General features: G+C 39.8%; 1 protein-coding gene across 4 annotated transcripts in view; it reads right to left on the reverse strand.

Annotated features, from left to right (window-relative positions):
- Positions 1–25788, reverse strand: part of Esr1 (estrogen receptor 1) — a 379897-nt gene that overhangs the window by 110012 nt on the left and 244097 nt on the right. For all 4 annotated transcript variants that reach the window (XM_047558193.1, XM_047558192.1, XM_047558194.1 and 1 more), the window contains exon 5: positions 21448–21783. In XM_047558193.1, the coding sequence (XP_047414149.1) occupies positions 21448–21783 (336 nt within the window). The remainder of the gene's footprint in view (positions 1–21447; positions 21784–25788) is intronic.

A 25788-nucleotide genomic window follows, 5' to 3' on the forward strand; every position in this document is an offset into this window, starting at 1 on the left:
TCACAGCGAGAAGGACTGTCAATCTCCTTGGCTGGTTCTTCTTTCTTACTTAACGTCTGAACATCCCAGGTCTCGGTTCTCCATCTTTTTCTCTTTGCTCTTTACACTGACTCCCTTGGTGGTCTCATTCATCATTTCTACACCTAGGATGGACAACAGTGTCAAGTCCAGAACCACTTCCAGATTCCAGGCATCTCCTCTGGGATGGTCTAAGTTCGTCTCAAAGTTCAACATGGTCAGCAGTAGACTGACTTTCCTCCTCCAAAACTCATTCTACCTGTACTTCTCCATATCCGTGGTTCACAATCCCCCTTCCAATCACTCAGGTCAAAATAATCATGTCCTCCTATTCCATCCCTCACACAAACCGCTGCCCAGCAGGGAAGCCCTGTAGGTCCACCTTAGGATTATTACAGATGTGACCAGCCCTCATGGCCACCCTGTCAGACACCATCATCCTTTTTCACCTGAATTTCTGGGGCAGGCTTCTAACTGCCCTTCCTGTCTCAACCCTGGGCTCCCTCGGGGACTCTTCTCAACCCAGCAGTTAAAGTGAACACTCATAAAACAAGTCAGGTCATGTCTCTCCAGTCCTGCCATGAATGTGCCTTTCCCTCAGGATGCAAGTCAAATCTTAGATGCCCCAGGGACTCACATGACCTCCCACCCACTAACTCTCTGAGGACATTTTCTCCCACTCCCACCTCCCTCTGCTCCAGTCTTACTGGCCTCCTTCCTAGAGCATTCTAGAACTGCTCTTGCTTTCAGGAATCTGGGTTTTCTGGGATCTTTGCTGAACCCTCTCACCTCTTCGCTCAAGCGTTGCTCAGATGCTCTCAGGGAGACTCCCTCTAACCTGACCCTCCCCCACCCCAGCACTTGCACCTGCTTACTCCAGCCCTCGCTTCCTTTTGTCCACACTTGGGCCACCTTCCAAAAAGTAGACATCATGTTTCCCTCTTTCCTGTCTCCCCTCTCGACTGAGCACTCTAGAAGGAGGACTCGATGTATCCCAAGCACCAAGAACAGCACCAAGGATGCTCAATGAAACTGCTGAATAAACAATCAACCTGTAGCTGCCACTTCCAATCATGCTGCGGGCTCATTAAGGCACATGTTTCTCTACACTTTTTAATGGGCAGAGATTCCGTGTGCACATCAGTAAAGCTGAGGACTCACCCCATACCCTCCAAACACACACACACACACACACACACACACACACTCATTGTTCATGTTCTGTCAGTGAGTGTTGATTAAAAACTAATAGCCCCAAAACACTGGGGTCAATAGAGCAAAGATTTAATTAGTGTTTTTTTAACCATGCAACATTCAAAAAATATCATAAGCACCTGTGATGTTCCAGGTACTATTCTAGGAACTGAAAATATAACAGTAAATGAAATGGAAAAAAATTCTGCCCTCAGAGAACTTACTTACTGGATAACAAGTGATAATGAATATCTGAACACAGTTCACACAAGTTGAAGGCATATTATTGAATGTTCAGTGCTCACAGAGTGGTGGACATCTTAAGTGAATATGTGTAAGATCAGGCAATAATCATCTCTCTGGGGACAGAGATTATTTTCAGAGGTTAAGAAATCCTATATATTGCAATGGTTTGTGGTCTTCCAAAGCACAACCCACCTAATGAAATACTCCTTAGTATTTAACTCAATTCAATTCAATTCTCCACCTGTAGTCCAGAAGGGATAATAATGACAGGGTGGAGACACAGCCCCACAACGTGCCAGGCTCCCTGGGCTTAGGAATCTCAGACTCACCACCCTTCCCTGCTCCAGGAAGAACCTGACTCAGCTTTGCACTCTGAGGATTGCAGGTTTACAACTTCCTTAAAAACTAGTGACTCGGTAGGAGCCACCAGGTGCACAGCCCTGCGATGAAGACACTTCTAAGACATGACAGAATATGGAGATGGAGAAAAAGCTAAGATGAGGGGAGAGAAGAAATGAAGAGTGAGGCTGTGGTTATTTAGCCTCAGAATTCTTTTTTAAAGAAAAAGAAAAATTCACGAGAAAATTACCATTTGCGTTTGTTCACAGGTAGAGAAAGGTGTGTGTCGCACCAGTGATTCCTAACAATTGAGAGATTATGCTTTCACAGGTGACTAAGTGACCTTTCACTAAATTTGATTAATGGACTGATTCAAACAAAGATGGACGACACAAGCCAAGCTCTACACCCAGAAGGTGAGGGTCGAAGAGGGGGCATTTCCTGCTGAACCGTGCAGTCCCCAGAGCGCTGGTTCTCAGGAAAGTGGGTGTGTGCATTTACCTATTTGGTGAGGGGTCCGAGTCCTCCTCCCTCCCTCTGCACCTCATGCCACCCTCCCGGAAGCACCCCCTGCAGATGCACAGAATATCTCTCTGCAGCTAAAACATGTGTGTGCACACACACACACGCACACACACACACACACACCCTCTCACACTCACACTCACACAGTCTCTCCCATAACTTTGTCTCTGCTAATGGAAGTAGAACTCCACTTCAAATTCCTCATCTTTGAACCCCAAAAAAAGGCAAAAGCAGAAACGGTATGGACACTCCAATTGTCAAATCAGCAGCCCCTCCTTCGGCCCTGAGGCTGGACTCTGGGACTTGGCATGACACTTTCTGAAGACAAGTGTGACATATTTGTTCACCTTGTGCTCAGAACGCTTTCTCTTCCATAGAGAAAAACTTCCCTTTGACACAGGAAGTGTTCTTAGAGGTACATGTGAGGGTGTACATGTTGATTGGTTACATATTTTTTTAAAGTATGCACACATGTAGGGATAAAATCCCAAAGGTCAAATCGTTCAAATGGCCACGTTTCTCCACAAAGCCACAAGAGTGCTCATGAGGGCGCCATCCTGGAATATTTTTTAAGTACAAAATGTAGCAACATCATGCAATGAATGACCTTAAAGTTTGCAGCTGGGAACCAGACGGCCCATGCTCTGCCTCTGCCTAGTTCACGTCGGGTTTGGGAAAGCTCCTTGTCATCTTCAGGAACCTGTTTCTTTATCTCTAAAATGGCCACATAGTAGTGCCAAACTCACGGGAGTGTAGCAAAGGGAATTCAGTCAGGGTAGCTTTTTTTTACTTTCCTCATAGGACTTGAGTATGAATTTTGTTATTGTGTTCTGGTTCTTTTTCAAAATGAAGAACTATCGATGATATAAATTGACACTCGATAATTCAGAATATTTATTAAACAGGATCCAGTTCTGAAATTATTATGTGAAGCTTCCTATTATAGCCGAGGCTGCTGCTCAACTGCCAAATATCCGTTTTAACTCAGGTTACTGAGAACTCATATTTTATTCCAGGTATAATGTGCACCACTTAAAGGTTAGATAACCCTGAGTCCCCTGTGGCAGATGTAGCTTGTGTTCTGAAGGACAGTTATAAAAGCAAGAACTGAGTAAGACTTTCAGAAAGGCTCCTTCAAGAAACTGCTCCTGCTGGCAGGTGTGCGCCCGCTGACTTCCCAGAGCCCATTCTGTGGCTGCCTAGGAGGCAGCTGTGATGGCCGAGGCCCCAGTAACCACAGTGGCCCAGGCATTGACCTTGACAATGGAAGACTTGTGCTGGGAGAGGGGAACAGAAAACTCAGAAGAGCCCAGATCCTTTTGACTATGAAGCTGCCATATCTCTGAGGAAAGAAATTCAGGTTATTTCATGTGAGAGAAAAGTTTTACCTTGTTTAAGTCACTATTATGTTGGGGTTTTCCTTTACACGTGATTGATTTTAATTGTGAAACGGGGTGTTTAAAGTATGATTTGTTCTTCAATACATACTATTTCTTACCTTTATATTCTTTTTCCAGTTTCATTTAAATATTCGCATGCATAACTATTGCTTGTCGGATGACTTAAAGCACTTAAATGTAGTCAAAATCTCAGTTAAGGTTAACCTGGAAAATTGACAGGAACTTATAGTTTTCAGGAAATGTTTTCTTTCTCTTAATTGTATCTCCATGTGAAAACAAAATAAAATGAAAGCAAAGAAACAATCTAATCTCATGTAGTTTTGGTGAATGGCAAGATCATTTGAAAAAAAGCATAAAGGCATGAAAGCAAATCACATAGCATAAGTAAAAAGAAAGGCACAAGCAGAATTTAAGTTTAAAATGCATTTTAAAGCCAGTTTCCATCCTAATGGTTTTACAAAGTGCCAGGTTATCTTATGATTTTATTTTATAGGTACATAATAGTCCTTAAAAATCAGATTCAAAATTAATTATAACAAAAACCTCAAAACCAGCAAGTATAATGATTAATATTATTGAAGGTGCACTATGAGATCTGCATTGCTCTAATAAGGGCAACATCATATTCTTCACTTCCTGCAATACATAGACCTTCATGATGATGTCTACGTCACATGACAGGAGATGAAGAAGAGGGTTCTTTTTAAAAATCAAATCGTGAGCAAACTTTCTTAGCCTATGCTGAGAATTTCACATAGGAATAATGTTCTAGAATTCAAGTTTCTTCCCTAATGCTAAACCAGTTTGCAATGAACCTCTGCTCTGTGTCATCATCCATAAGATGAGTGTAAGATGCAGAAAATAAAAGCACTCAGCTGAGTGATCACAGGCAAATGCTGAGAGCACAACCAGACTCATTAGCCACTGCTTCTAAGAGATAAATTAGTAATCTCGGCTCTGCTTCTCCTCCTTCCCGTGTAAAATAGGCAGATGGTCCCAGCAGGACCCACATTCCCCATGCAATAATGGGGAGAGTAGCATGGACATTCTTCGAAGGCAGAGATTCTTGTCAATTTTGTTCTCTGGTATATTCTCCCATAGAAGAGAACTTAGCCATAAAATGAGCTCATCAAATGACTGTCAAATGAATGAAGTACAAACTTACTTCTTAATATGAAAAAGACTATAGGAGACTAAGGTCAAACCTGTTTATATTTATTTGCCCCACCCCATGTCCTTGGTTCATCAATTTATCTTCTTGCCAAATGTTTATATTTCATATATTATGTAGCATACATATTATATATATATATACATACACACATACACACCCACCCACCCCCACATATATATATATACATGTACACACATATATGGTTGGTTGGTTGGTTTTGCAGTACTAGGAATCAAACCCAGGACCTTGCGCATGCTAAACAACTCTTCTATCACTGACCTACATCCGTAGCCCCCACAAAATGTTTGTATTTTTTAACTGAAAATCAAATTTAAAGTTGGATAAAAGAATCACTTCTGAATTTATATCATTTTCATCTACTTCTTTTTGCCATGTGCTATATTTGGATTTAGAATGTCCCCCCACCAAAGTCATGTGTGTCAACCTAGTGCCATTGGGAGTTAGTGCAAACCTTAAGAGGTGGGTCACTGAGGGCATGCCCTTCAAGAGGATTGTGGGGCCCCTGACTCTTCCTCTTTTCTTCTACTTCCTGGCCACAAGCCCAGTGGTTCTGCTCTGCTATATATTGCTGCCATGATGTGCTGCCTCAGGACCAAAGCAACGAGGCCAACTGACCATAAACTAAAATCGACAAAACAGTGAGCCAAAGTAAACTTCTCCTCTTTATGAGTAGATTATCTCAGGTATTGTTCATAGTTATGTAAAGCTGATGAACACAATAAGCAATGTCTTATTTTCATGTAACTTTCACAATGTATTGTATCTCCTTCTTGATTATAGTAAAATATACTTAATATTTACCACTGCCGCCATATTTAAGTACACAGACTAGTGGCATTAAGTTCATTTAAATGGTTTTATAACCATTACTGAGTCACCTGCAGAATAGACTTTGTTTTTAAAATATGCTTCTATGATACTTAGGTTGAACTTATTAAAACAATGAATCAAAATGCAGTCTGTAAAAAATTAAAAGCTAAATAAAAATAATAATAAAATAAATTAAAATAAATTTTAAAAAAATATCCAGGGCTAATGATAACATGTGTCTGTTTCGACAGTCACTTAGGTGTTAAAGATTCCTTCAAAGTGGTCTTGATATTTGTTAAAAAGACAAAGATATTTACATACAGCTCTCTGATTTTGAGATTGAAGCCACATGTTTTCATATGCATGCATTAGATATTGACTATTTGCTTCTGATAACACATCTATGTATTTATAATTTTTTTTAATTTGAAGACTTTAAGACCAGTCTCAGTGGAGCCTCTTATTCCCACAGACCCAATGCCAACACAGCATTGCTCTGGATCTCAGTTTGAAGAATTTCAAAGTCTACTCAGGAAAAGATTATATATTTTTCAGTTTATATCTCTGAACAACAATAAAGAAAAAGCAAACATGCTCACATTCTTTTCTGTCTTACTGATACAAGAAGAAAAACACCAACAGATACAACTTGAATACATACTTTGGAAAATAACCAAGGTCTTGAATAAGTTTTTAAGTCCAAAGCATTCACCTACTAGTTTCAAATACCCTGAGCAAATTTAGGCAAACATCTTGACCAGGTAAACAGAACCACATATTATAATACAGCACACTGTTCTAAGAAGAGACACTTTTAACATCCTCCAGAGAGGGAACTGCCCATCGTTTTATTAGATTTCATGTTTATGAAAGAGTCACATAATGAACACATGAGATACTACAAAGGGAAACTGCAATTCCCTGCAGAGACGGGCACTGCCACCATTTTATTAAATTTCACCTTTTTTTTTTTTTTAAGTAATTGTACTTCTACTTTTCCCCATTATTACATGAGGGACTCTACTAGATATAACTAAGTGATAAATCCTAGACCCAAAGAAAAAGGTCACTTTCAAAAACTCAATCAAGGCGAATTGGTCTCAAGAATTTTTAAACAGAACTTAGATTTTAACGCATGGAGCAATTTACTTACGAGGGAAGTATCCATTGGACGTTGAGCAGGGCTGGGAGGTAACTTGGTGGAGAATACTTGTGTTTAGCATACATAAGGCCCTGGGTTCAAACTCCAGAACCAAACAAAAATAAATAAATAAATAAAATTGAACAAACTCTGGAACAGTTAATAACCATGGCAACAGAACCGAAACCCTGAAACCAGAAGATTCGCCATGAACCAGGGGATTCCAACCAGAAACCATGAAGTCACTTACCATTTGAAAGGAGGTGATTGAATACCAAGCAACTTTGGTGGCTCTGGCGAGGTGACCCATCAACAGTTTCAAAGTTTTGTCTACCTTATTGCTAATGCTCAAATAACATAAGTAATAAAAAGACTACAACTTCACTTTTTCTAATTCATTCTCTGCACAACCATTAGGGTGCAGAGTGGGATCCAAACAAAAGAAAACTAAGATTAATTTAAGGTGTGAATGGTCAAATGTCAGGAAAAAGGGTGGGCCAACAAGATTGTCAAGGTAAGTAGATCATGGTGGAAAGTAGATGTCAAATAAGAAATCAAATAAGGGCCTTGTTAGTTGGCTTTTCATGCTCTGACTAAAATACACAATAAGAAAAACTTTTTTAAAAAAGGAAAGTTTATTTTGGATCATGGTTCCGGAGGTTTAGTCAGCCAAGTCCATTACTCTGGGCCCAAGATGAGGCAGAACTTCATGGTGGAAAGGTGAGGTGGAGTAGAACTGCTCCATTAATGACAGTCAGGAAGCAGAGAGAGGCAAGGGGGCCACAGGGAAGATGAACATTTCCAAGATGAACATTTCCTATAGTCTCACTTCCCCCAACCATGTCCCACCTCCCTACAGCTACTCAGTTACCACCCAGTCAATCCATTAAAACTAGGATGGACAGATTAGATTACAAGTCTAATAATCTAATCATTGTACCTCTGAATATTCCTGCATTAACATGGAACTTTTGGGGGATGATTCATATCCAAACCATAATATTCCACCCAGTGCTCAACACCTCATGTCCATCTCACGATACAAAATATATTTAGTTCATCTCTAAGAGTCTAATGGTCATAATAGTTCCAGCACTGCCCAAAAGTCCAAGTCCAAAATCTTACCTGAGACTCAAGACACCCTTGACTGTGAGCCCTTATGAAAATCAAAAGCAAGATACATATATCCAATATACAATGGCAAAGAGTAAACATTATCACTCTGAAAGGGAGAATTAGGGGCATAAAAAAAAAGTATGGGACCAAAATAAGACTGAATTCAGTGTCAGGAAACAAATCCTACAACATGACATACAGTATCTAGACAAATCATAGGAAGAGGTGCTCTCTAAAGGGTTTGGACAATCCCATTTCTTTGCCTTGTGGTTGCATCTGGTTTTATCCATAGCAAGCAGAATATTTTAGTGGAGAGTCTGTATTACTGTATGAGTAATTCTTTGGGTCTCCATTCCAGGTTTGGCTTCAACTTCACAGCTTCACACATCACACTCTCAGGGGCAGCCTACAGGGATCCCAATCCTGCTACACTTTTCCTGGCCTCCCAGGTCTTTCTTAGAAATCTCAGTGGTATTCTTCTGACCCCTTAACTCCAGCATCCTGTATTCCTGCAGAACTAGCACCACATGGATGATGTGAAGGTCTGCCACCAGCTCACGTAGTACCTTGGGTCCCCTAGGATCACAGCAGCAGTGGCCTCTGAGTGTCTGCATGGTTGAGCATGGTGAAGCCACTTCCTAGACCCAGGTGTGTAAGCAAAGTACCCTGAGGATCTCTTCTCAAAGAAGTTTTCCTTTCCACATACTTGAGCCTACAATGGGTGTGGTCTTGTAAATTCCTGAGATGTTCTCAAGACATCTTTCTTATTATCTGTGTGAAAAGTACTTAGCATCTCTTTAGTGCCTATAATCTCTTTAACAACCACATGCATGGCTCTAGTATTATAAGCACTTTTCTGGCCAAATGCAACTTTTTAAAATACTTCAACTCTTGCTTTTTGCTATAAATTTTCACAGAAAATCTGACTAAAAGCTGCCAGCAAAATCTATGCCACTGACTAAATGCTATGTTGTGTGGAAATTTCCTCCACCCGATTATCACCTTTAAAGTCAGCCTCATGTAAAGTCTCAGGCAAGTAGGCAAGTCCTTTGTCAGAATATAACATGAATGGCCTCTAGTTCAATTCCAAACAGAGTCCTCATTTTCTCTGAAACTTCATGAGCAGAGTCTGCATTCCGATCCACATGCTATGTTCCAAGCTCCCACCAGAATCACCCATTAAGCTCTTAGAACATTGTAAGACTTCTCCAGCCTGCATCTTCAAAGTCTTCCAAACTCCTTCCAAAAACCAGTTCCAAAGGCTTCTGAATCACCTGGTAAGCTTAGTCATGGCAAGGACCCCACTTCTCAGAACCAGTTTCTGTGTTAGTGTTCCATGGCTGAGATCAAAATACCTGACAAGAACAATTTAGGGGAAGAAATTTGTTTTGGCTCAAGGTTGTGGGGGATTAATCCATGGTTGGCTAGGTCTATTGCTTTAGGCCCAGGTTAAGCAGCAGGTCTTTGAGGATGCACGTAGCAGAGCTTCACTGTTTCCCTCATGGCAGCTGGGAAGCAGGAGAGGGGGTGGCAGGGCCACAGGGAAGGTCAACCTTTCCAGGGCATGGTCCCAGGGACACACCTGCCTATGGCTACCAGTCAGTTCATTCAAATCAGGATGGATTGACTAGGCTATAGTTCTCATAACTGAATAATTTTACCTCTGAATATTCCTGCATTAGCAGAGAAGCTTCGCAGGGACACTTGAATAGTACAGTAAAAGTGAAGTAATTTGGTGATGCAGACCAAACTGGTGACAGTGGAATGAAGATGAAGCATAAATCTAGGGTGGGAAGAGGACAAGTCAAGATAACACAGTGCAGAAGAGCCCTGCACAAAGGTGACTCCACAGCTCTATAGGAAGAAGGGTAGAGAACCTGGCAGGGGTGGAGAGAACCAGAAGGAAAAAACGAGTTTGCTGTTCAAGGGAGAAAGAGGGAAACAGCAGTTTGGTTTCGGATGGCTTATGACAGTGTGACCTTTACTGAGCTGCAGACAGCTAAAAGTGAAAATTTAATATTTAGGTGTCTAGGACCTAGAGTAAGAACTCTGGAAAGCATAAACCCAAAGTGCCTGGAAGAAGCTTTGTATGGATTGGCTTTTCCAGTTGGTTAGAAGTAGCAGGAAGGCCGAGGACCCAGTTCTGCAACATTTGGGGGACACGTACAACCAATGGGAGAAGAGAGAAAAGAATTCTGGCATACTCTTCCTTTTTTCTCCTGGAAAACAATTTTGATGTCCTATCCAAACTGAATAGTCAGTGTATCACCTGACTACCTCCTATGGGCCTGGCCTTATCCAAATGTCTCAAGTCTCATGATATTTTTGTCTTTATTGTTCAAATGAATGGAAAAATACTAAATAACTCCACACAGGGTGGACATATCACACAATATATTCAGTTAAATTAGACATGTATAATTTGTATAATTTTGAATAGGTAATTCATTTTTATTTCAGAATTGGGAATAATAGCCATACATACCAAAGACTAATGGTCAAATCTTTCTCCCTACTTTAAAAGCTCTTAATAAACTGAAACTAAAAACTAACAAAGCTCTGAAACTTGGAAGGCAAACTGTAAAGGAAGTCTTAAAAATACTTCTTTAAGAGACTGTTCAACAAATGGAACTGAATCAACTATGCAGCCACCTGTTGGAAAACTTCACAGGAGCCACACCTCATACTGAATCCCTGGAGGAATTCAAATGGATGGAAGATATAAATGTGAAAAGGAGAAACCATGAAAGGGTCACATGGAAACATCCTTCTGCGGGTTAAGATCTTTTACAAGATATTTACCAGGTAGAGGCATGGAACTCTTACAGTGCTAACTCAGTTTCAAAGCCAAAAGTTGGGTAAACCACTTGCACCGTCACTGGAGAGAACACACAGGAGTAAATGAGTAACCATGCCTGCACCAGATGAGCCAAACATTCCTCTTGGTACAAATAACTTCTGATTCTTTTTGTGCCTCAAAAATACAAAACAAAAAAATTATTTTAACACACTTTGTATTAGTTTTCTTAGGTTTTCATATAAAGAGTCAAAAACAGTGTGGTTTTTGAAAGAACAGAAATGGATTGCTTCACAGTTATGGAAGCGAGAAGTCTAAAACCAAGGTGTCAGTGGGGCCACACTCTGAATGTCCCAGGGGAGGTCCAGCTTGCCCCTTCTAGCTTCTGCTGTTTGCTGCAAACTTAGGTGTTCCCGGGCTGGTGCACGTACTCGGTTGCATGACTGTCTTCCCCCTGTTTCTTTGCCTCATCTTCCCTCTGCACATATCTAGTTCTGTGTCCAAATTCCCCTTTCAATAAGCACACCAGTCATATGGGATTAGAATCCATGCAGACGAACTTGTTTGATCTCAATTACCACCGTAAAGACTATCTCCTAAGTCACATTCTGACATACTAGGGTTTAAGATGCAGTTCAATCCATTAAGCACAAAAACAGTTAATGAAGGCTGACATTGTCCCTGCCAACCCCCTAAGAAAGTGACAGAGCCACAGGCTAACACTCCCCATAATGTGTCCGGAGGACACCCCAACAACCATGCCCACTGTGCCCAAGATAGACATGCAGACTTCCCGACTCCCTGCTCAGAATCCCTGAAGCAGGTCCCTCAGGAGGATAGGGCACTGGGGCATGTTTCTCAAATATTCTCAAGATAGAAAAAGGATTTTAAAAGGCTTTTTAGTCTCTGGTCCTCAAACATTGATAGGGCTTCAAAGTTTCACATAAAAGAAAAAAGAAAAAGGAAAAAAAAAACACAATAACAAAAAACTGCTTTCTTGGAGTGTCACCCAGAGGTTTTGCAGAAGCCTTGGGAAGCAGGGAAGGATATCAGGGACACTGCAGACTGCAGCCCAGAGCAGCTGCACATGCACACAGGGCGATTCTAGCCCAGTCCTGGGGCTCTTGGTGATGGTTTAGATCAGGAGTGTCCCCAAAGTCTCTTGTTAAAGGGTTGGTCCCCGAGAGGAGCAATGCTTTAGGCATCACAATCAACCTCAAATCATACTTCAGAGCTCTATTAACAAAAACAGCATGGCACTGGCATAAAAAGAGACATGAAGACCAATGTAGAAGAGAAGACAGACAGATGCACATAGATACAGTCATCTGATCCTTGACATGTTGGAGAACAAATAGCCCTTTTGACAAATGATGCTAGGAACACTGGTTATCCATATGCAGAAGGATGAAACTAGACCTTATCTCTCACCCTGCACAAAAATCACCTTGAAGTAGATCAGAGACTTAGGAATTAGACCAGAAACACCAAAATTACTAGAAGAATAGATAGGGTCGACACTCCAACATGTTGGTGCAAGCACTGACTTCCTTAACAAGATCCGTAAAGTTCAAGAAATAAAAGCAAGTATCAATAAGTGGAGTAGCATAAAATTAAAAGGCTCTGTACAACAAAGGAAATAAGAGAGTAAAGAGACAGCCTACAGAATGGGAGAAAATCTTAGCCAACAAAAGATACTCTTTCAACCAAGGATTAATATCCAGAATATATTAATCTCCCCAAACACCCAAAAATCTAATACCCAATCAATCAATGGGCAAAAGTCCTTAAAAGACATTCCTCAAGTGAATAAATACAAATGGCCAACAAATACATGGAAAATTGTTCAACATCCTTAGAAATCAGAAAAATGCAAATCAAACTACACTGAGATTTCATCTCGCCCTAGTTAGAATGGTAATCATCAAGAACACAAAGAAAAATAATTGCTGGCGAGAATGTGGGGAAAAGATACACTTATACATGGTTGGTGGGAATTCAAATTAGTATAATCACTTTGGAAAGAAGCAAGGAGATTCCTCAAAAGACTTGGATTGGAAACACCATATCATCCAGTGGTGGCCCGCACAGGGATGGGGAGCATACGGGACGGGAAATTGGCAACAACCTTACAGGGAAAAAGGAAATCAGCACGGTGGGGAAAGTAAACTGAAGAAGTCTGTCTCTGGGAATAGGTACGGCAGGGAAAGTAGGAACCTCGCAGGAGTTTCTGGCCAGAGTGGTTTAAGGGCAAGGGATAGTTAAAGATCACAAGGGGCATAACAGTGAAGTGCAAAAATGTGTGTATTTTGTGTTACTTGTGTGTTTGTCATAACAGAAGGCTGTCCCGAGAGACAGTGGAAAGAGCGTAACAAGAAGATTCCCCTAGTGAGGGAATGTACGTCCTAATGTGTATATTTTGTATCGTTTGTGTGTTTGTACTACTGTTAGTGTGGCCTTTGTATCACATATTCAAACTCTAGCAGAAATAAGCCCAGGCTTTATAGAAGAAAAGCTGCCCAGTGTGCCACAGGGAGATCTTCATAAACAGGATCTAATAGCAACAGAAAAGAACTCTTCAAGAGAACAAAGTGAGGAAGAATTGAGTGGTAGTAACCTAGAAAACAATTACTCAGAAAATTGAAGAACAAGGGGAAAAGGAGAGAGCTAAATCTAATACAAAGAACCCCCAAAAGGAATAACCAAGTGGTAGTGAAAACTTAAGAACAAGGGGAAAAGGTAGGAGAAAGCTAAACCTAATACAAAGAGCTTCAAAATTTGTAGAACCTGCCTGTATTTGAGGACCAAAATAGAGAAGACTGGAAACAGCTATGCAGAGCAGTGTTATCTGGAGGACAATGTCTAATTGGAAAGCTCAGTGGCAAGAAATAGCTGTTGAAACTGCTTGCAGAAATGCAGTAGCAAGGTAGAAATGTTGATATGCTAATAGAAGGCTAATATGCTTCAATAGATACTCAAAATCAATATGATCCTGGAGTGTATGCAGATATACAGCAGCAAAAAGACAATGCCCTAACAAAAGAAAAGCCAAGAGATAACTATAGTAAAATCTGTTACACCTCATGCCCTAGGTCTTTGCCCAAGGCGCAGAAAAGAAAAACATTGGGCTAAGGAGTGCAAATTGGTTACTGTTGTTGAGGGCAAGATGTTACCAAATCATTTAAGAAACAAGGCACAGGGCTCTTCAACTCAAGGCCCACAAAATGGAAGCAGCCGTTGTAGCCCTGGTAGAGTTTAAGGAGTAACAGATCTTTTTTCTGATAGTGATTGCATCACTCGGCAATTCCCAAATTGGAATTGGTTGGACCCATAGCCCCTCATAAGCTGATTTAGCCACTCAGACGGTTTTCATCTTTTTCTCAGTAAAGCAAGCTGCTTATTTTCATCCTGTGTGACTTTTTAATTCTTCATGTTGGTACCTCACCTTTAAGGAGGGTTTATAAGTAAAGGGAAGTGCACTGATCAAAAGGTTAATGGAGTTAATATTGAAACATGTAGAGAGGGTGAAACGATTGTTTTTTCAGCACAATTTGGCACCAAATTTTGGGGATTTTTAGGTTTTACACTAATAGGCTTGGGTATGCTTGTGTTAATTCTATCTTACATCTACAAGCGCCTCAAAGCCAATCAACAGGCTCATAATGTGATCATAAAACAGGCCACGGCTGCCCTTGAAGCAGAATAATCTCCCAGTATATGGCTTAGTATGCTGGATCGGTAGTCAAAGACGGGTAAGATTCATGGGGAGCTCATACCAACCTAAGACAGGAAATGAGGGCTAGAGCCTCATTGTCCAATGACGGGTAAGGATGTTGCTCTGCCGTGGACAACCTAAGACAGGCATGATCCCTGCCAGCTTTCTTTTCATTTTATATAAAGAAGGGGGAATTGTTGGGGGCTATGCCAGCCAGAACGGCGCCTGATCACATCGGCGGTGAGGAGGTTAATTGACATAAGCACACTCAGGTGATTTATCACAATGCGTGCACAGGTGTTCCCGAGGGCGCCTGCTCGGGCCTGCTCATTTTGACCCTTGCCGTGATGGGGCAGCTGGCTCCTCCCCTGATCGCAACTGGCGTGGCCCCGCCCTCCGCCTCCTGGAGGGAATATAAGCGGGCGGTGGGTGGGGGCGCGAGAGCAAGGCGCGACAGTAAGAGCAGCAGCTAGCAGAAAGAAGCAGAGAAGCCATTAGCAGAAAGGAAGAAGAAGAAGCGGCAAGCAGAAAGAAGCAGTAAGTAGGGGCAGCGGCGGAAGGCAGATCGCAGAGTGGAGAACTGGGAACACATCTTTAGGTTGCAGATCACAGATTGCAGTACTCGGGACACATCACTAAAGCACCTTAGGTAGACGCACCCTTAGTTCACAGGATGCAGGACGCACCTTTAAGAAGAAGCAGCAGAACTAAGAAGATATAGATTCTGAAAGTGTAGTCTCTCTCTCTTAAGCAAAGTCTCTTTCTCTCCGATAAGCAAAGTCCCTCTCTCTCTCTCTCTCTCTCTCTCTAAGAAAAGCCTTTCTTCCTCAATAGCCCAGGGAACAAGCGAATAAGCAAGAAAGTAGCCCACTAAAAGAAAGATAGAAGCAGTTCGTTTCCAGTCCACCACCGATAAAGACCCGCGCAAATCATTGCTGCAGGCGGTGACAAATACCCGTGGATTTGGCACCGCAAAGAGCCAGCAACAATCCAGCTATCCCACTCCTTGATATTTATCCAAAAGAACTAAAATCAGTATACTATAGTAATACAAGCATCTCAGTGTTTATTGCAGTGCAATTCACAATAGCCAAGTTATGTAACCAGCAAGGGGCCCCTCAACAGATGAATGAATAAACAAAATGTGGTATATATAAACACAGTGAAGTTTTACTCAGCCATAAAGAAGAATGAAATTATGTCATTTGTGGGTAAGTAGATGGAACTAGAGAACATCATGCTAAGTGAAATAAGACAGCCTCAGAAAGTCAAGGTTCAAATGTTTTCTTTCATATGTGGAAGTTAGAAAGGGAGAGAGAGGAAAAGGGAATAACAAAAAACAAAAATGAAAGGGGTCTAACAAAAACAGAACACCAAGAGAGCAGAGTGAGGAAGCTGAAAGAGATGGGAGGACAGGAGGAAGTCCTGGGGAATTAAATCTACCAAATTATGCTAGGTCTATGTATGACTATACCACAGTGAATCCCATGTTACATATACAAACGTATAGATATGCATGTGTGTGTAGAAAGTTATAATTCACTAATTAAAATAACAATAACATTAATTAAAGGGAGATCAGTTAAGTGAATCAGGAGAGGTAGGAGGGCAGGGAAAGGGAAGGTACTGGGAAATGAGATTAAACAAATATCACATGCATGTATGAATATAGCATAACAAATCTCACTTTTTGTATAATTATAGTGCTTCAATAAAGTAATGATAAAATAAAATAATAAATAAAGGTTTTGTCCCCAGTGCAGCAATGTTCAGAGGTGGGGCTTGTGGAAAGTGATGAGACCATGAGGATTCTGATCTCATTAATGGATTAATCCATTGATAGCTGAATTGACCATTGGGAGGTGGTGGAAACTATGTGGTAGAACCTAGTTGAAGAAAGTGGGTCCTTAGAGAAACACCCTTGGGGACTGTGTCTTGTCTCCCCTCACTCCTAACCACCAGCTGTCACGAGGTGAGCAGCTTTCTTACACCATGCCCTTTCACCTTATGTTCTGCCTCATTTCAAGCCTAGAGCAATGGAGTCAGCCAACCATCAACTAAGTTCTCTGAAATGGTGAGCCAAAGTAAATCTTTCCTCTTTTAAATTATTTTTCTCAGATACTTTGGTCACAGAGATGAAAAACTAACACACTGTTATTGTAGAATGGTTGCAAAATAGGAAAGATTTCCCTTAAGCATATGCATCTGTCACCAGTAGGTCACCCATATCCCCATGCCACATTCTGTCATTGCTGTGTTGTGTTGAAACAGGCTGAACCAGAGCAGCTTAAGAGCAGGGTCTACTGGTCTAATTGTAGTTGAGAAGAAGAGTACGGGGTAGCCTTGCCAAGTCCCTGGAATCCACAGGAACCTCCCAGAATAGAATATGTTCCTTCTAGATGCTCTCAATTCCAGGCTGGAGGAACTGTGCCCCCTCTCTGTCCTCTTGTCCCTACAATTTAGGTTTTTAGTTACACTAAGTGAACTCACCAGCTAACAGACAATTGAAGCCTGTTAAAGTTCTCCTGTTAAAGACCTCCTGTCTGCACATTCCTCTGGACATTTCTCTGCCCCTTAACAAAAGAAAGGTTGGAAGTGGAGTCTCACCAACACAGCTGCCAGAGAGATGTCAGAACAGCAGGTAGATTCTGAAGAGAGGTGAAAAGAGGAACATCACAGACTTAAAGAGTGACTTGAGGGGGCATTGACTTATAACAGGGCTCAAAATTAGGAGTTTGAAAAGTGACTTTCCATTTGTGTAGTGAAAAGCCTTTCCTGAGCTCAGTTCATTGCTGGTTTGAGGGATGAGGCTGAGTGTTAGAGTCCGGGAAGCTAATCACTGCGTTCGTGGGGAATACAGGAGCAGCAGCAGCCTTGAGCCCTGGGGTGGCTGAGACAATCATGCCTGTGAGAGATGACACAGAAACTGCTGCAGCACTGAGCCTGGAGCTGGTGGGGAGCACATCCCGACAAAGTGGATCCTCTATCCCTGTGGCCAAAACTGAGCAAGGAGGGAACCAGAAGTAAGACGGTAGGCTCAGGAGTCAGAGCCCTGAAGGAAGTGGGGACTCTAGCCTTGAGTTCAGAGGGATGGGCAGGAGAGGAGGAAAGTAACTACTGTGTCACTAAAAGAATGAGGATGTGGCTAAGGTTGAATGAGCCCCGTGGAATCCAGCTTCAAGCCACTTCTCCTTTACTTGCTCCCTTGGCCAGGCCTTCAACAGACTTCCAGCCCCTGCAGACCTGTGCTCTGTAGTTCGGGGCTGTTAGGCCTCTTGGTATCAGTCTTCAAAAGGCCATCCGCCTTGAGATCTCCATCCCAAATTGATATTCAATATGTAGAAATGGGGTGCAAACTGTAAGAATGAAATTGCTCTGGAGGTACACAAAATTAGGGTGAATTTTGGAAAAGACTTAATTTTTCATAAATCAGAGTGACATTTTTGCACTGCCTTTCAATCTTCTAGTGAAAAAAAGATCACATGTATTTCATGAACACTGGAAAAGAGTCAACCCCTCAGCGCTGGCACTGAAAGTGATGCTGATATCAGAAGTATAACAACTTTTCATCAAGGCTGAACGATGCTACATTGATTGACTAGTTTCACTATGCATAGGATAATAGTAAATATGATTTCATACTATGTTTTTTAAAGTTAACCTCCATTATGGTTGACTATAAAATGCCTATTGAAGAATAACTAATTTCAGAACAAACAATAAGGAGAAAAACCACTGAAGCTAGGTATCAAAATGCAGACATGTAGCATGTATGATAGAAAAGCACCACCTGTCAGAGGTGGTAGGTAGGCTTTAACATTCTAGTTGCGATTTTGTTTTTAAATTGCGAAGGGAAAATTAATTCCTTGAAGTCATGTTTAACCTGGCCTAATGTAAGTATTTTATAGATTAGAACTTGACTATCAAGCTGGTAAGATGTATTTTATCTTAAGACTCTTCTCATCTTAATTCTTAGTAAAGAGATGTAGTAAAAAAAAAAATGCCCAGATATTAAGGCAAAGGGAAATTCGACTTACAATTACTAATATTTGAAAAATTTGACAATTTGCAATTAATTAAAAATACCTCTAGAGCTACTAAAGTAGCCCAAAGTTTGATTATCTTTATTAAAATTCATCACTAAAATGAAGTCAGTTCATAATTTCTGTTATATTAATAGCTGTTCTGAGGATGGTCCAAGGACTCACTCCAGGTATTTCCAGAAATGGCTTCCTGTTGATGATGTTCCTGTCACCTCTAAAAGCTACCATCATTGTGACTCTCAAATTACAACTACATAAATGTAACAGTGTCTGTATTTGATTTTCAACGTGAAATATTTTTTTAAATGATTGACAATATTTGGATATATAAAGTCTTTCAAAATGTGGCTTTCTCAAATTTTAATGAAAATCTTGACAATCACCTTCAGAATTCTTCCAAGACCCCTTTTCCTTCCCTTTTCATTTTTTTTTAAATCAATGACTATTTTTATTCTGCTTTGTCACACAAGTAGACTTTTGACTTACAAAAGCTATATTCCAATGGTATACACATGCGCGCGCGCACGCGCACACACACACACAGAGTCATGTGTCACTTAGTGGCAGGGATACATTGAGAAATGTGTCATTAGGTGACCTTGTAACTTCTGAACATCATGTAGTGTACTTCCACAAATAGCTACCCCATCACTAGCTGATAAAATCATATGGGACTTCCAACATATATGTGGTCTTTTGCTAAACAAAACACCATTATGCAGCACACGAATGTACACAGTTTCATTGTTGCCTTTATAATTCTTTTTAAAATAAATTATCAAGTAATAAAATAGAGTTTGGTTCAAAGATTTTGGAGTCATCCAGATCTTTTAAGTTAACATAAGGGAGTTAGGGTGTTTTTGAACATATCTCATTACCATAAATTTGCCTAGGACTGAGTTTCGTGATGGAATGGCTAAAAATGGACAAAATATTTTCTATTCCTTAGCAGAGTCCCTATTTTATTCCTAAGTTCAGAATATTATTACCATGAATTCTTCATCCAGTAATAATGTGTTTGAATTTAGTTACAGTTGTATCAAATGATTTTAAATTTTTATAATTATAAAAATTCCACAATGGTAATCTACAGATAAATATGAAATGTATGTACTTGAGCAGTGCTCAGAAAGTAATATTGCCAAAATTTCATAAAGGAAAATATAACTTTACAGAACAATAAACAGTCACCGAGAATTAGCTCTTAGGGATATGGCCACTAGTAATTAGTTCTTTCGTTTTTCTTTTCTCCTAAAGTATTTTTAAAAGGCACTAACAGATATAGAGATAAAGGAAAACCTACAGCCCCATAACGCCAAGATTCCAATTTATGGATAATGTGTCTACTTCACATAAAATGCTAAAATATATATGTGTTCAATAAAACTCTTAATTCCAAAAATGGTCAGGAGTTTCTGCCTACCAGGTTGACTTACCCTGGAAACCTAAATTTGCCTATTAATCCCCAGACTGCTCTATAAGCCAGTCTCTGCCACCCTAACCACCCAAATGGATGTGCTCTAAGGAATGTGGATCACAGTACAGATGCTTTCTTACTCAAAGGACCACATGCTTATATACTGATTTGATATATGCAATACCTATAAGGTCCTCTAATGCCAAACATAGGTCGACTCCACCTACAACATATTGGCAAACTTGGAAATGCAAGTACAAAACTTCACCTTTTTTAGGTTCGTGAAAAGTTCTATACTTCAGAGGTAAGAATTTCATCTATTGAAAGAAACCAGATGAGAAAATCTCTATCTAAATCTACTATTCATGTGATAGATAAGCCCACAAAAGAGTTTTAACTTCCCCTTGCCTTAGTACAAGCCTCTGGATATGTATGATGGATATGTTGGGGCAGGGAGGAGTCTGGTTCCCATAATACTTAGAGCTCTTCTCCCTGAACAAGAGCCACAGCTGAGTTTTACAGAAATACCACTTCCGAGAGAAACACTGGAAGTGTTGCTTCAACTGTTGGGTCTTTCAAAAAGTTCCTCCCAGAGATGATGCCCTAATTTATTTTTAATGGCATTTCCCTTTCTCCTGAAATACTATGCAGACATCAATTTGGATAAATACTAGATCTTCAGGGAATAAACCTATTATTCTTATCTCTCTAGTTCATAAAAATATTTAAAGAAAATACTTTTCAGGAAAAAAAAGTTATTAGCAATTGAGGTATTTTGAATGATAGGGCTCAATATTAATAACTTTTATAGATCACTTAGTATGAAGCACTTTTGACACCGTACACATATAATATGTAATACATTTATCATGCAGTGTCTACTCAAAGTCTTTTTGGCAAATAAGATGGTTTAGAAATAAACCAAGGAGTGGGATAGCTGGGTCAAATGGTGGTTCCATTCTAAGTTTTGAGGAATCTCCATACCATTTTCTTCAGTTTGTACACAAAGGACTTAAAACCAGCATATTACAGGCACAGCCACATCAATGTTTATAGCAGCTCAACTTACAATAACTAAACAATGAAACTAACCTAGGTACTCTTCAACAGATGAGTGGATAAAGAAAATGTGGTATATATGCAAAATGGAATATCACTCAATCTTTAAAAAGAATGAAATCACAGCATTTACTGGTAAATGGATGGAGCTGGAGAATATCATGCTAAACGAAATAACTTTTTGTTAGACCTTTAGATTATGTAGAAGGAAATGAGAGGGGGCAGGTATAAAAAATGGTGGAAGGAGACAGACATCTTTACCCTATGTACATGTATGATAACATGAATGGTATGAATCTACATCATGTACAACCATAGAAACGAAATGATGTACCCCATTTGTGTACAATGAATCAAATGCAGTCTGTAAAAGAATTTAAAAAATAAAAATATAACTAAATTTTTTTAAAAAGTTGAACTTAGCATTCTTACCTGGCACCCTTTTTGCCCAGTTGATCATGTGAACCAGCTCCCTGTCTGCCAGGTTTGTCAGCAAGCCCATCATGGAAGCCTCACTGAAGGGTCTGGTAGGATCGTACTCAGAGTAGATTATGGGGGGCTCAGCATCCAGCAAGGCACTGACCATCTGATCAGCTGTCAAGGACAAGGCAGGGCTGTTCTTCTTGGTGTGCTTAATAACAATGGGACTTGGCCAAAGGTTGGCAGCTCTCATTTCTCCAGAGGATCCTATTTCACTTCTGCCTTCCCCATCATCTCTTTGGCGCTTGTGTTTTAACATTCTTCCTCCTCTTCGGTCTTTCCTTATCCCTGAAAATGCAAGAAAAAAATGAACTAATTTTTTCCCAAGTAAACTTTCATATAAATACCATCTTCAGAGCTAACAGCACTTTCTTTTATTTAAATAAATACATGGGGGCACAAACAAACTAGTAAATATTTAGCAATTATTTCTCCACAAGGAGGGAAAACGAATTGATTTGTAGCATTTGCCAATTTTCATGGTATAAATACCGCCACTGAAACTAATTTCAACTCACTTGCCTAACATCAAGCTTCTTATAAAACTCTTGTAAATGTATTAGTAGGCTTTCGTGAGCCAGTACAAGCTGGCTGCAACACACCAGGTCTGTGTGTGTGTGTGTGTGTATAAAACATGCTGTAAACAAAATAATTATAATAAATAAACTATTTTTGAAATATGGTGTAGCATCAAAGATTGCATCTACATGAATATTCTTTTAAATAATAAATTTAAAAAGTATTTTAATAATGAAGGGGCAGAGCAAGATGGTGGGGTAAGAACCTCCAAGGCTTGAATCTCAACAGAAACATCTATTCACATGTGAAAGTACCTTCACAAGAACTGAAGAAAGTATGAGAGGAAAATTGCTTACATTACCCCTCCTTCAAATCCAAGCAGCACAATGTAGAGACGGACACGTCCCACTTAAGAGAGGGGCAGGGAATTAAATATAGACCTTAGACATGGATCCAAGTACCAGGTCTACCACTGTGACATTCAGTACTGGGAATAATGCTATAGTCCCTACCCCAGGCCACTGCCCTCAGACAAAGCCTGTGGACTGGACCCATCCTTCACCAGACAGAGAGACCTGTGGCACCAGTAGAATAGACTTGTATTTCAGGCCACATCACCTCCAGTCAGCTGCAGGGGTGTTGAACCATAAAGAAACCACAGCAGCAGGCAGCCCACAGCAGGAAGGGCCTTGATCTTGCCTTGTGCTGCACTGGTGTCAGTGGACTGTTGGTTCCTAGTATGAACTAGCATTGAAGCAGCCATGGTGTCCATATTGCCCATCCTTTCTACAATGGAGAATTACTTCCCACTGCAGAAGGAAGAAGGAGATAGGCACAAATTATTGCCATACCCTCCACAGTGAGGCCTGTGCCAGGCAAAATTCATGGTGCCTGAATACTGATGACCAACCATGGACAAGGCATCTGGACCTGTCTCAGTTGACATGGAGGTTTGTAGAGAAGGACTACCCTTTCAGGTATATCCCTAGGCCATAACACGATGGCAGATTTACAACAAACTAGAGTTTGGGACACCCTCTAGTGCTGAAACAGTGACTACACACCACTGCAGACTCATGGCAACCCTGAACTTAGGGTATCATCTACTGCTGAAATAGTGGCTGTGATGATAGGCTCAGAGAAAGTAAATAGTCTGCTCACAATTTCTGGAAGGAAGGGCACAAAGACAGATTATAAAGACTGGAATAAATACCTAATTCTTTAATATGCATATGACATCACACACACACTAATAAGCATCAAGAACTTGCAGAGAATCGAAACATCACCTAACAGACAAAATAAGACACCAGAAGGGCTGGGGTATGACTCAGTGAAAGATTGCTAGCCTAGCATGTGTGAAGCCTCAGGTGCCATCCTCCGCCTCCGCATTACAAAAAAAAAAAAAATGAGAGGAAGAAGAACAAAAAAAGAAAAAAGAAAAAGATGCCAGAAATTGATCATAAAGCAACCAATATGTAAGAATGCTCAGAGATTCAAAGTAGCTGTTTTTTAAAAAAACACTTAACTTCAAAAAAAATACAGAGAAACAATTCAGTAATTCATCAGAGAAACAAATTTCACTGAGAGAGATTAATTTATAAAAGTCAAACAGAAAGGAAGGAAGGCCAAAAAAGAAACATACAGATAACCAAACAGCAGTAGTTAGACCTAACCTATCAATAATAACCTTAAATGCAAGTGGATTAAATTCTCTAATTAAAAGACATAGAGTAACTGAATGGATTAACAAAACAAGGATCAACTACTCACTGTTTGCAAGAAACTCAGTTCACTTCTAAGGACATGTGTAGACTAAAAGTAAAGGGACAGGAAAGAAATTCTGTGCGACAAGAATCCAAAAGAAAGCAAGAGTAACCATACTTATTTTAGATACAATAGATTTTAAATAAAAAGTAATAAAGAGCAACAAGGAAAGTCATTGTACAATGATGAAGGGAGGAATTCAGCAAGAGTAAATGACAATTCTAAATACATATGCACCCAATATCAGAGCACCCAAATATATAAAGCAAATATTAATAGACCTCAAGGGAGAGACAGACTCTAGCACAAATAACATCAGGGAGCTTCAACACCTCATTTTCAGTAGTGGACATATCATCTAGACATAAAATCAACAAAGAAACAGTAGAGTTAAACTGCACTAGACACCAAATGGACCAGATATTGCAGAATATTCCATCCAACAGCTGCAAAATATGCATTCTTCTCAGCAGCACCAAAACATTCTCCAGGATAGATTATATGCAGGCCACATCAAGTATCTTATCTAATCACAATGCAATAAAGCTAGAAATCAGTAACAAGATAAACTTAGAAATACAAGAAAATTAAACTGACCCAAATTACCAATGGGTCAGTGAAACAATTAAGAAGAAAATCACAACTTTCTTGAAATAAATGATAATGGAAACACAACATACCCAAACTTAGGGGATATAGGAAACTGAGAGGAAAATTATGAATTTGCATATATTGAGCCATTCTTACATCCCTGGGATGAATTCCACTTGACAATGGAAAATAACCTTTTTAAAAGTGTTGTTGGCTTGGGTTAGCTACTGTTTTGTTGAGAATTTTTGCATGTAGGCTCATGGGAATATTGATTTTCTTCTACATCAAAACAGCAGAAATTTCTCAAATAAATAGCCTGTTGCATCTCAAGGAACTTAAAAGAAAATACAAACAAACCAAACCCAAAGTCAGTAGAAGAAAAAATTACTAAAGGTCAGAAGAGAAATAAGTGAAAGAGAAACTAAAACAACAATATGAAAAATTAACAAAATTAAGAGTAGCTTTTTGAAAGCATAAACAAAAATGACACCTTTAGACTAAGAAAATATAAGACTCAAAATCAGAGATGAAAAATGAGCTATCACAACTTATGCCACAGAATTGAAAAGAATCATTGAAGACTATCATGAACAACCACAAGTCAACAAATTTGATAATCTAGAGGAAATGAACAAATTCCTGACATATACACCCTACCAAATTTGAATCATGAAGAACTAGAAAAAGTATACAGACCAACCACAACACAACTGAAATAGTCTCCCATCAAAGAAAAACCTAACATCAAATAGCTTCACTGACGCATTCCATCCAACATTTAAGGAAGAACCAATTCTTTTCCAGTTATTCCAAAAAATTAAAGAGTAGGGAACCCTTCCAAATATCCCAATATCAAAACTAGACAATAACATGAATAAAGAAAACTACATACATTTTCTTGAAGAATATATATGCCAAAATTCTCAACAAAATACTAGTCAACCAAATCCAACAAAATATTAAAACAATTATTCACCGTGATCAAGTGGGATTCATCCCAGGAATGCAAGAGAGGTTCACCATATGCAAATCAATAAATGTGATACACCATATGAACAGAATAAAAGAATGAAAGTCCTTATGATCAGCTCAATAGAGATGAAGCATTGAATAAAATTCAATATCCTTACATGATTAAAAACTCTGAGCAAATTAGGTACAGAAGGTATGCGTACCTCAATATAGTAAAGATCAGATGCAATAAGCCCACAACTCACATAGCAGTGAAGAGGAGGAAGCTGAAATCTTTCTCTCTAAGAGGAACAAGACAACGATGGCCACTTTCACCCCTTTTGTTCAACCTAGTACTGGAAATTCTAGCTGGAGCATTCAGAAAAGAGAAATAAATAAATGGCATCCAAATTTGAAAAGTGGAAGTCAAATTGTCCCTTTGCAGTTATGATCTCATACACTAAA

This window comes from Sciurus carolinensis, chromosome 7 (assembly GCF_902686445.1).
Source record: "Sciurus carolinensis chromosome 7, mSciCar1.2, whole genome shotgun sequence".
Taxonomy (NCBI): Eukaryota; Metazoa; Chordata; class Mammalia; order Rodentia; family Sciuridae; genus Sciurus; species Sciurus carolinensis.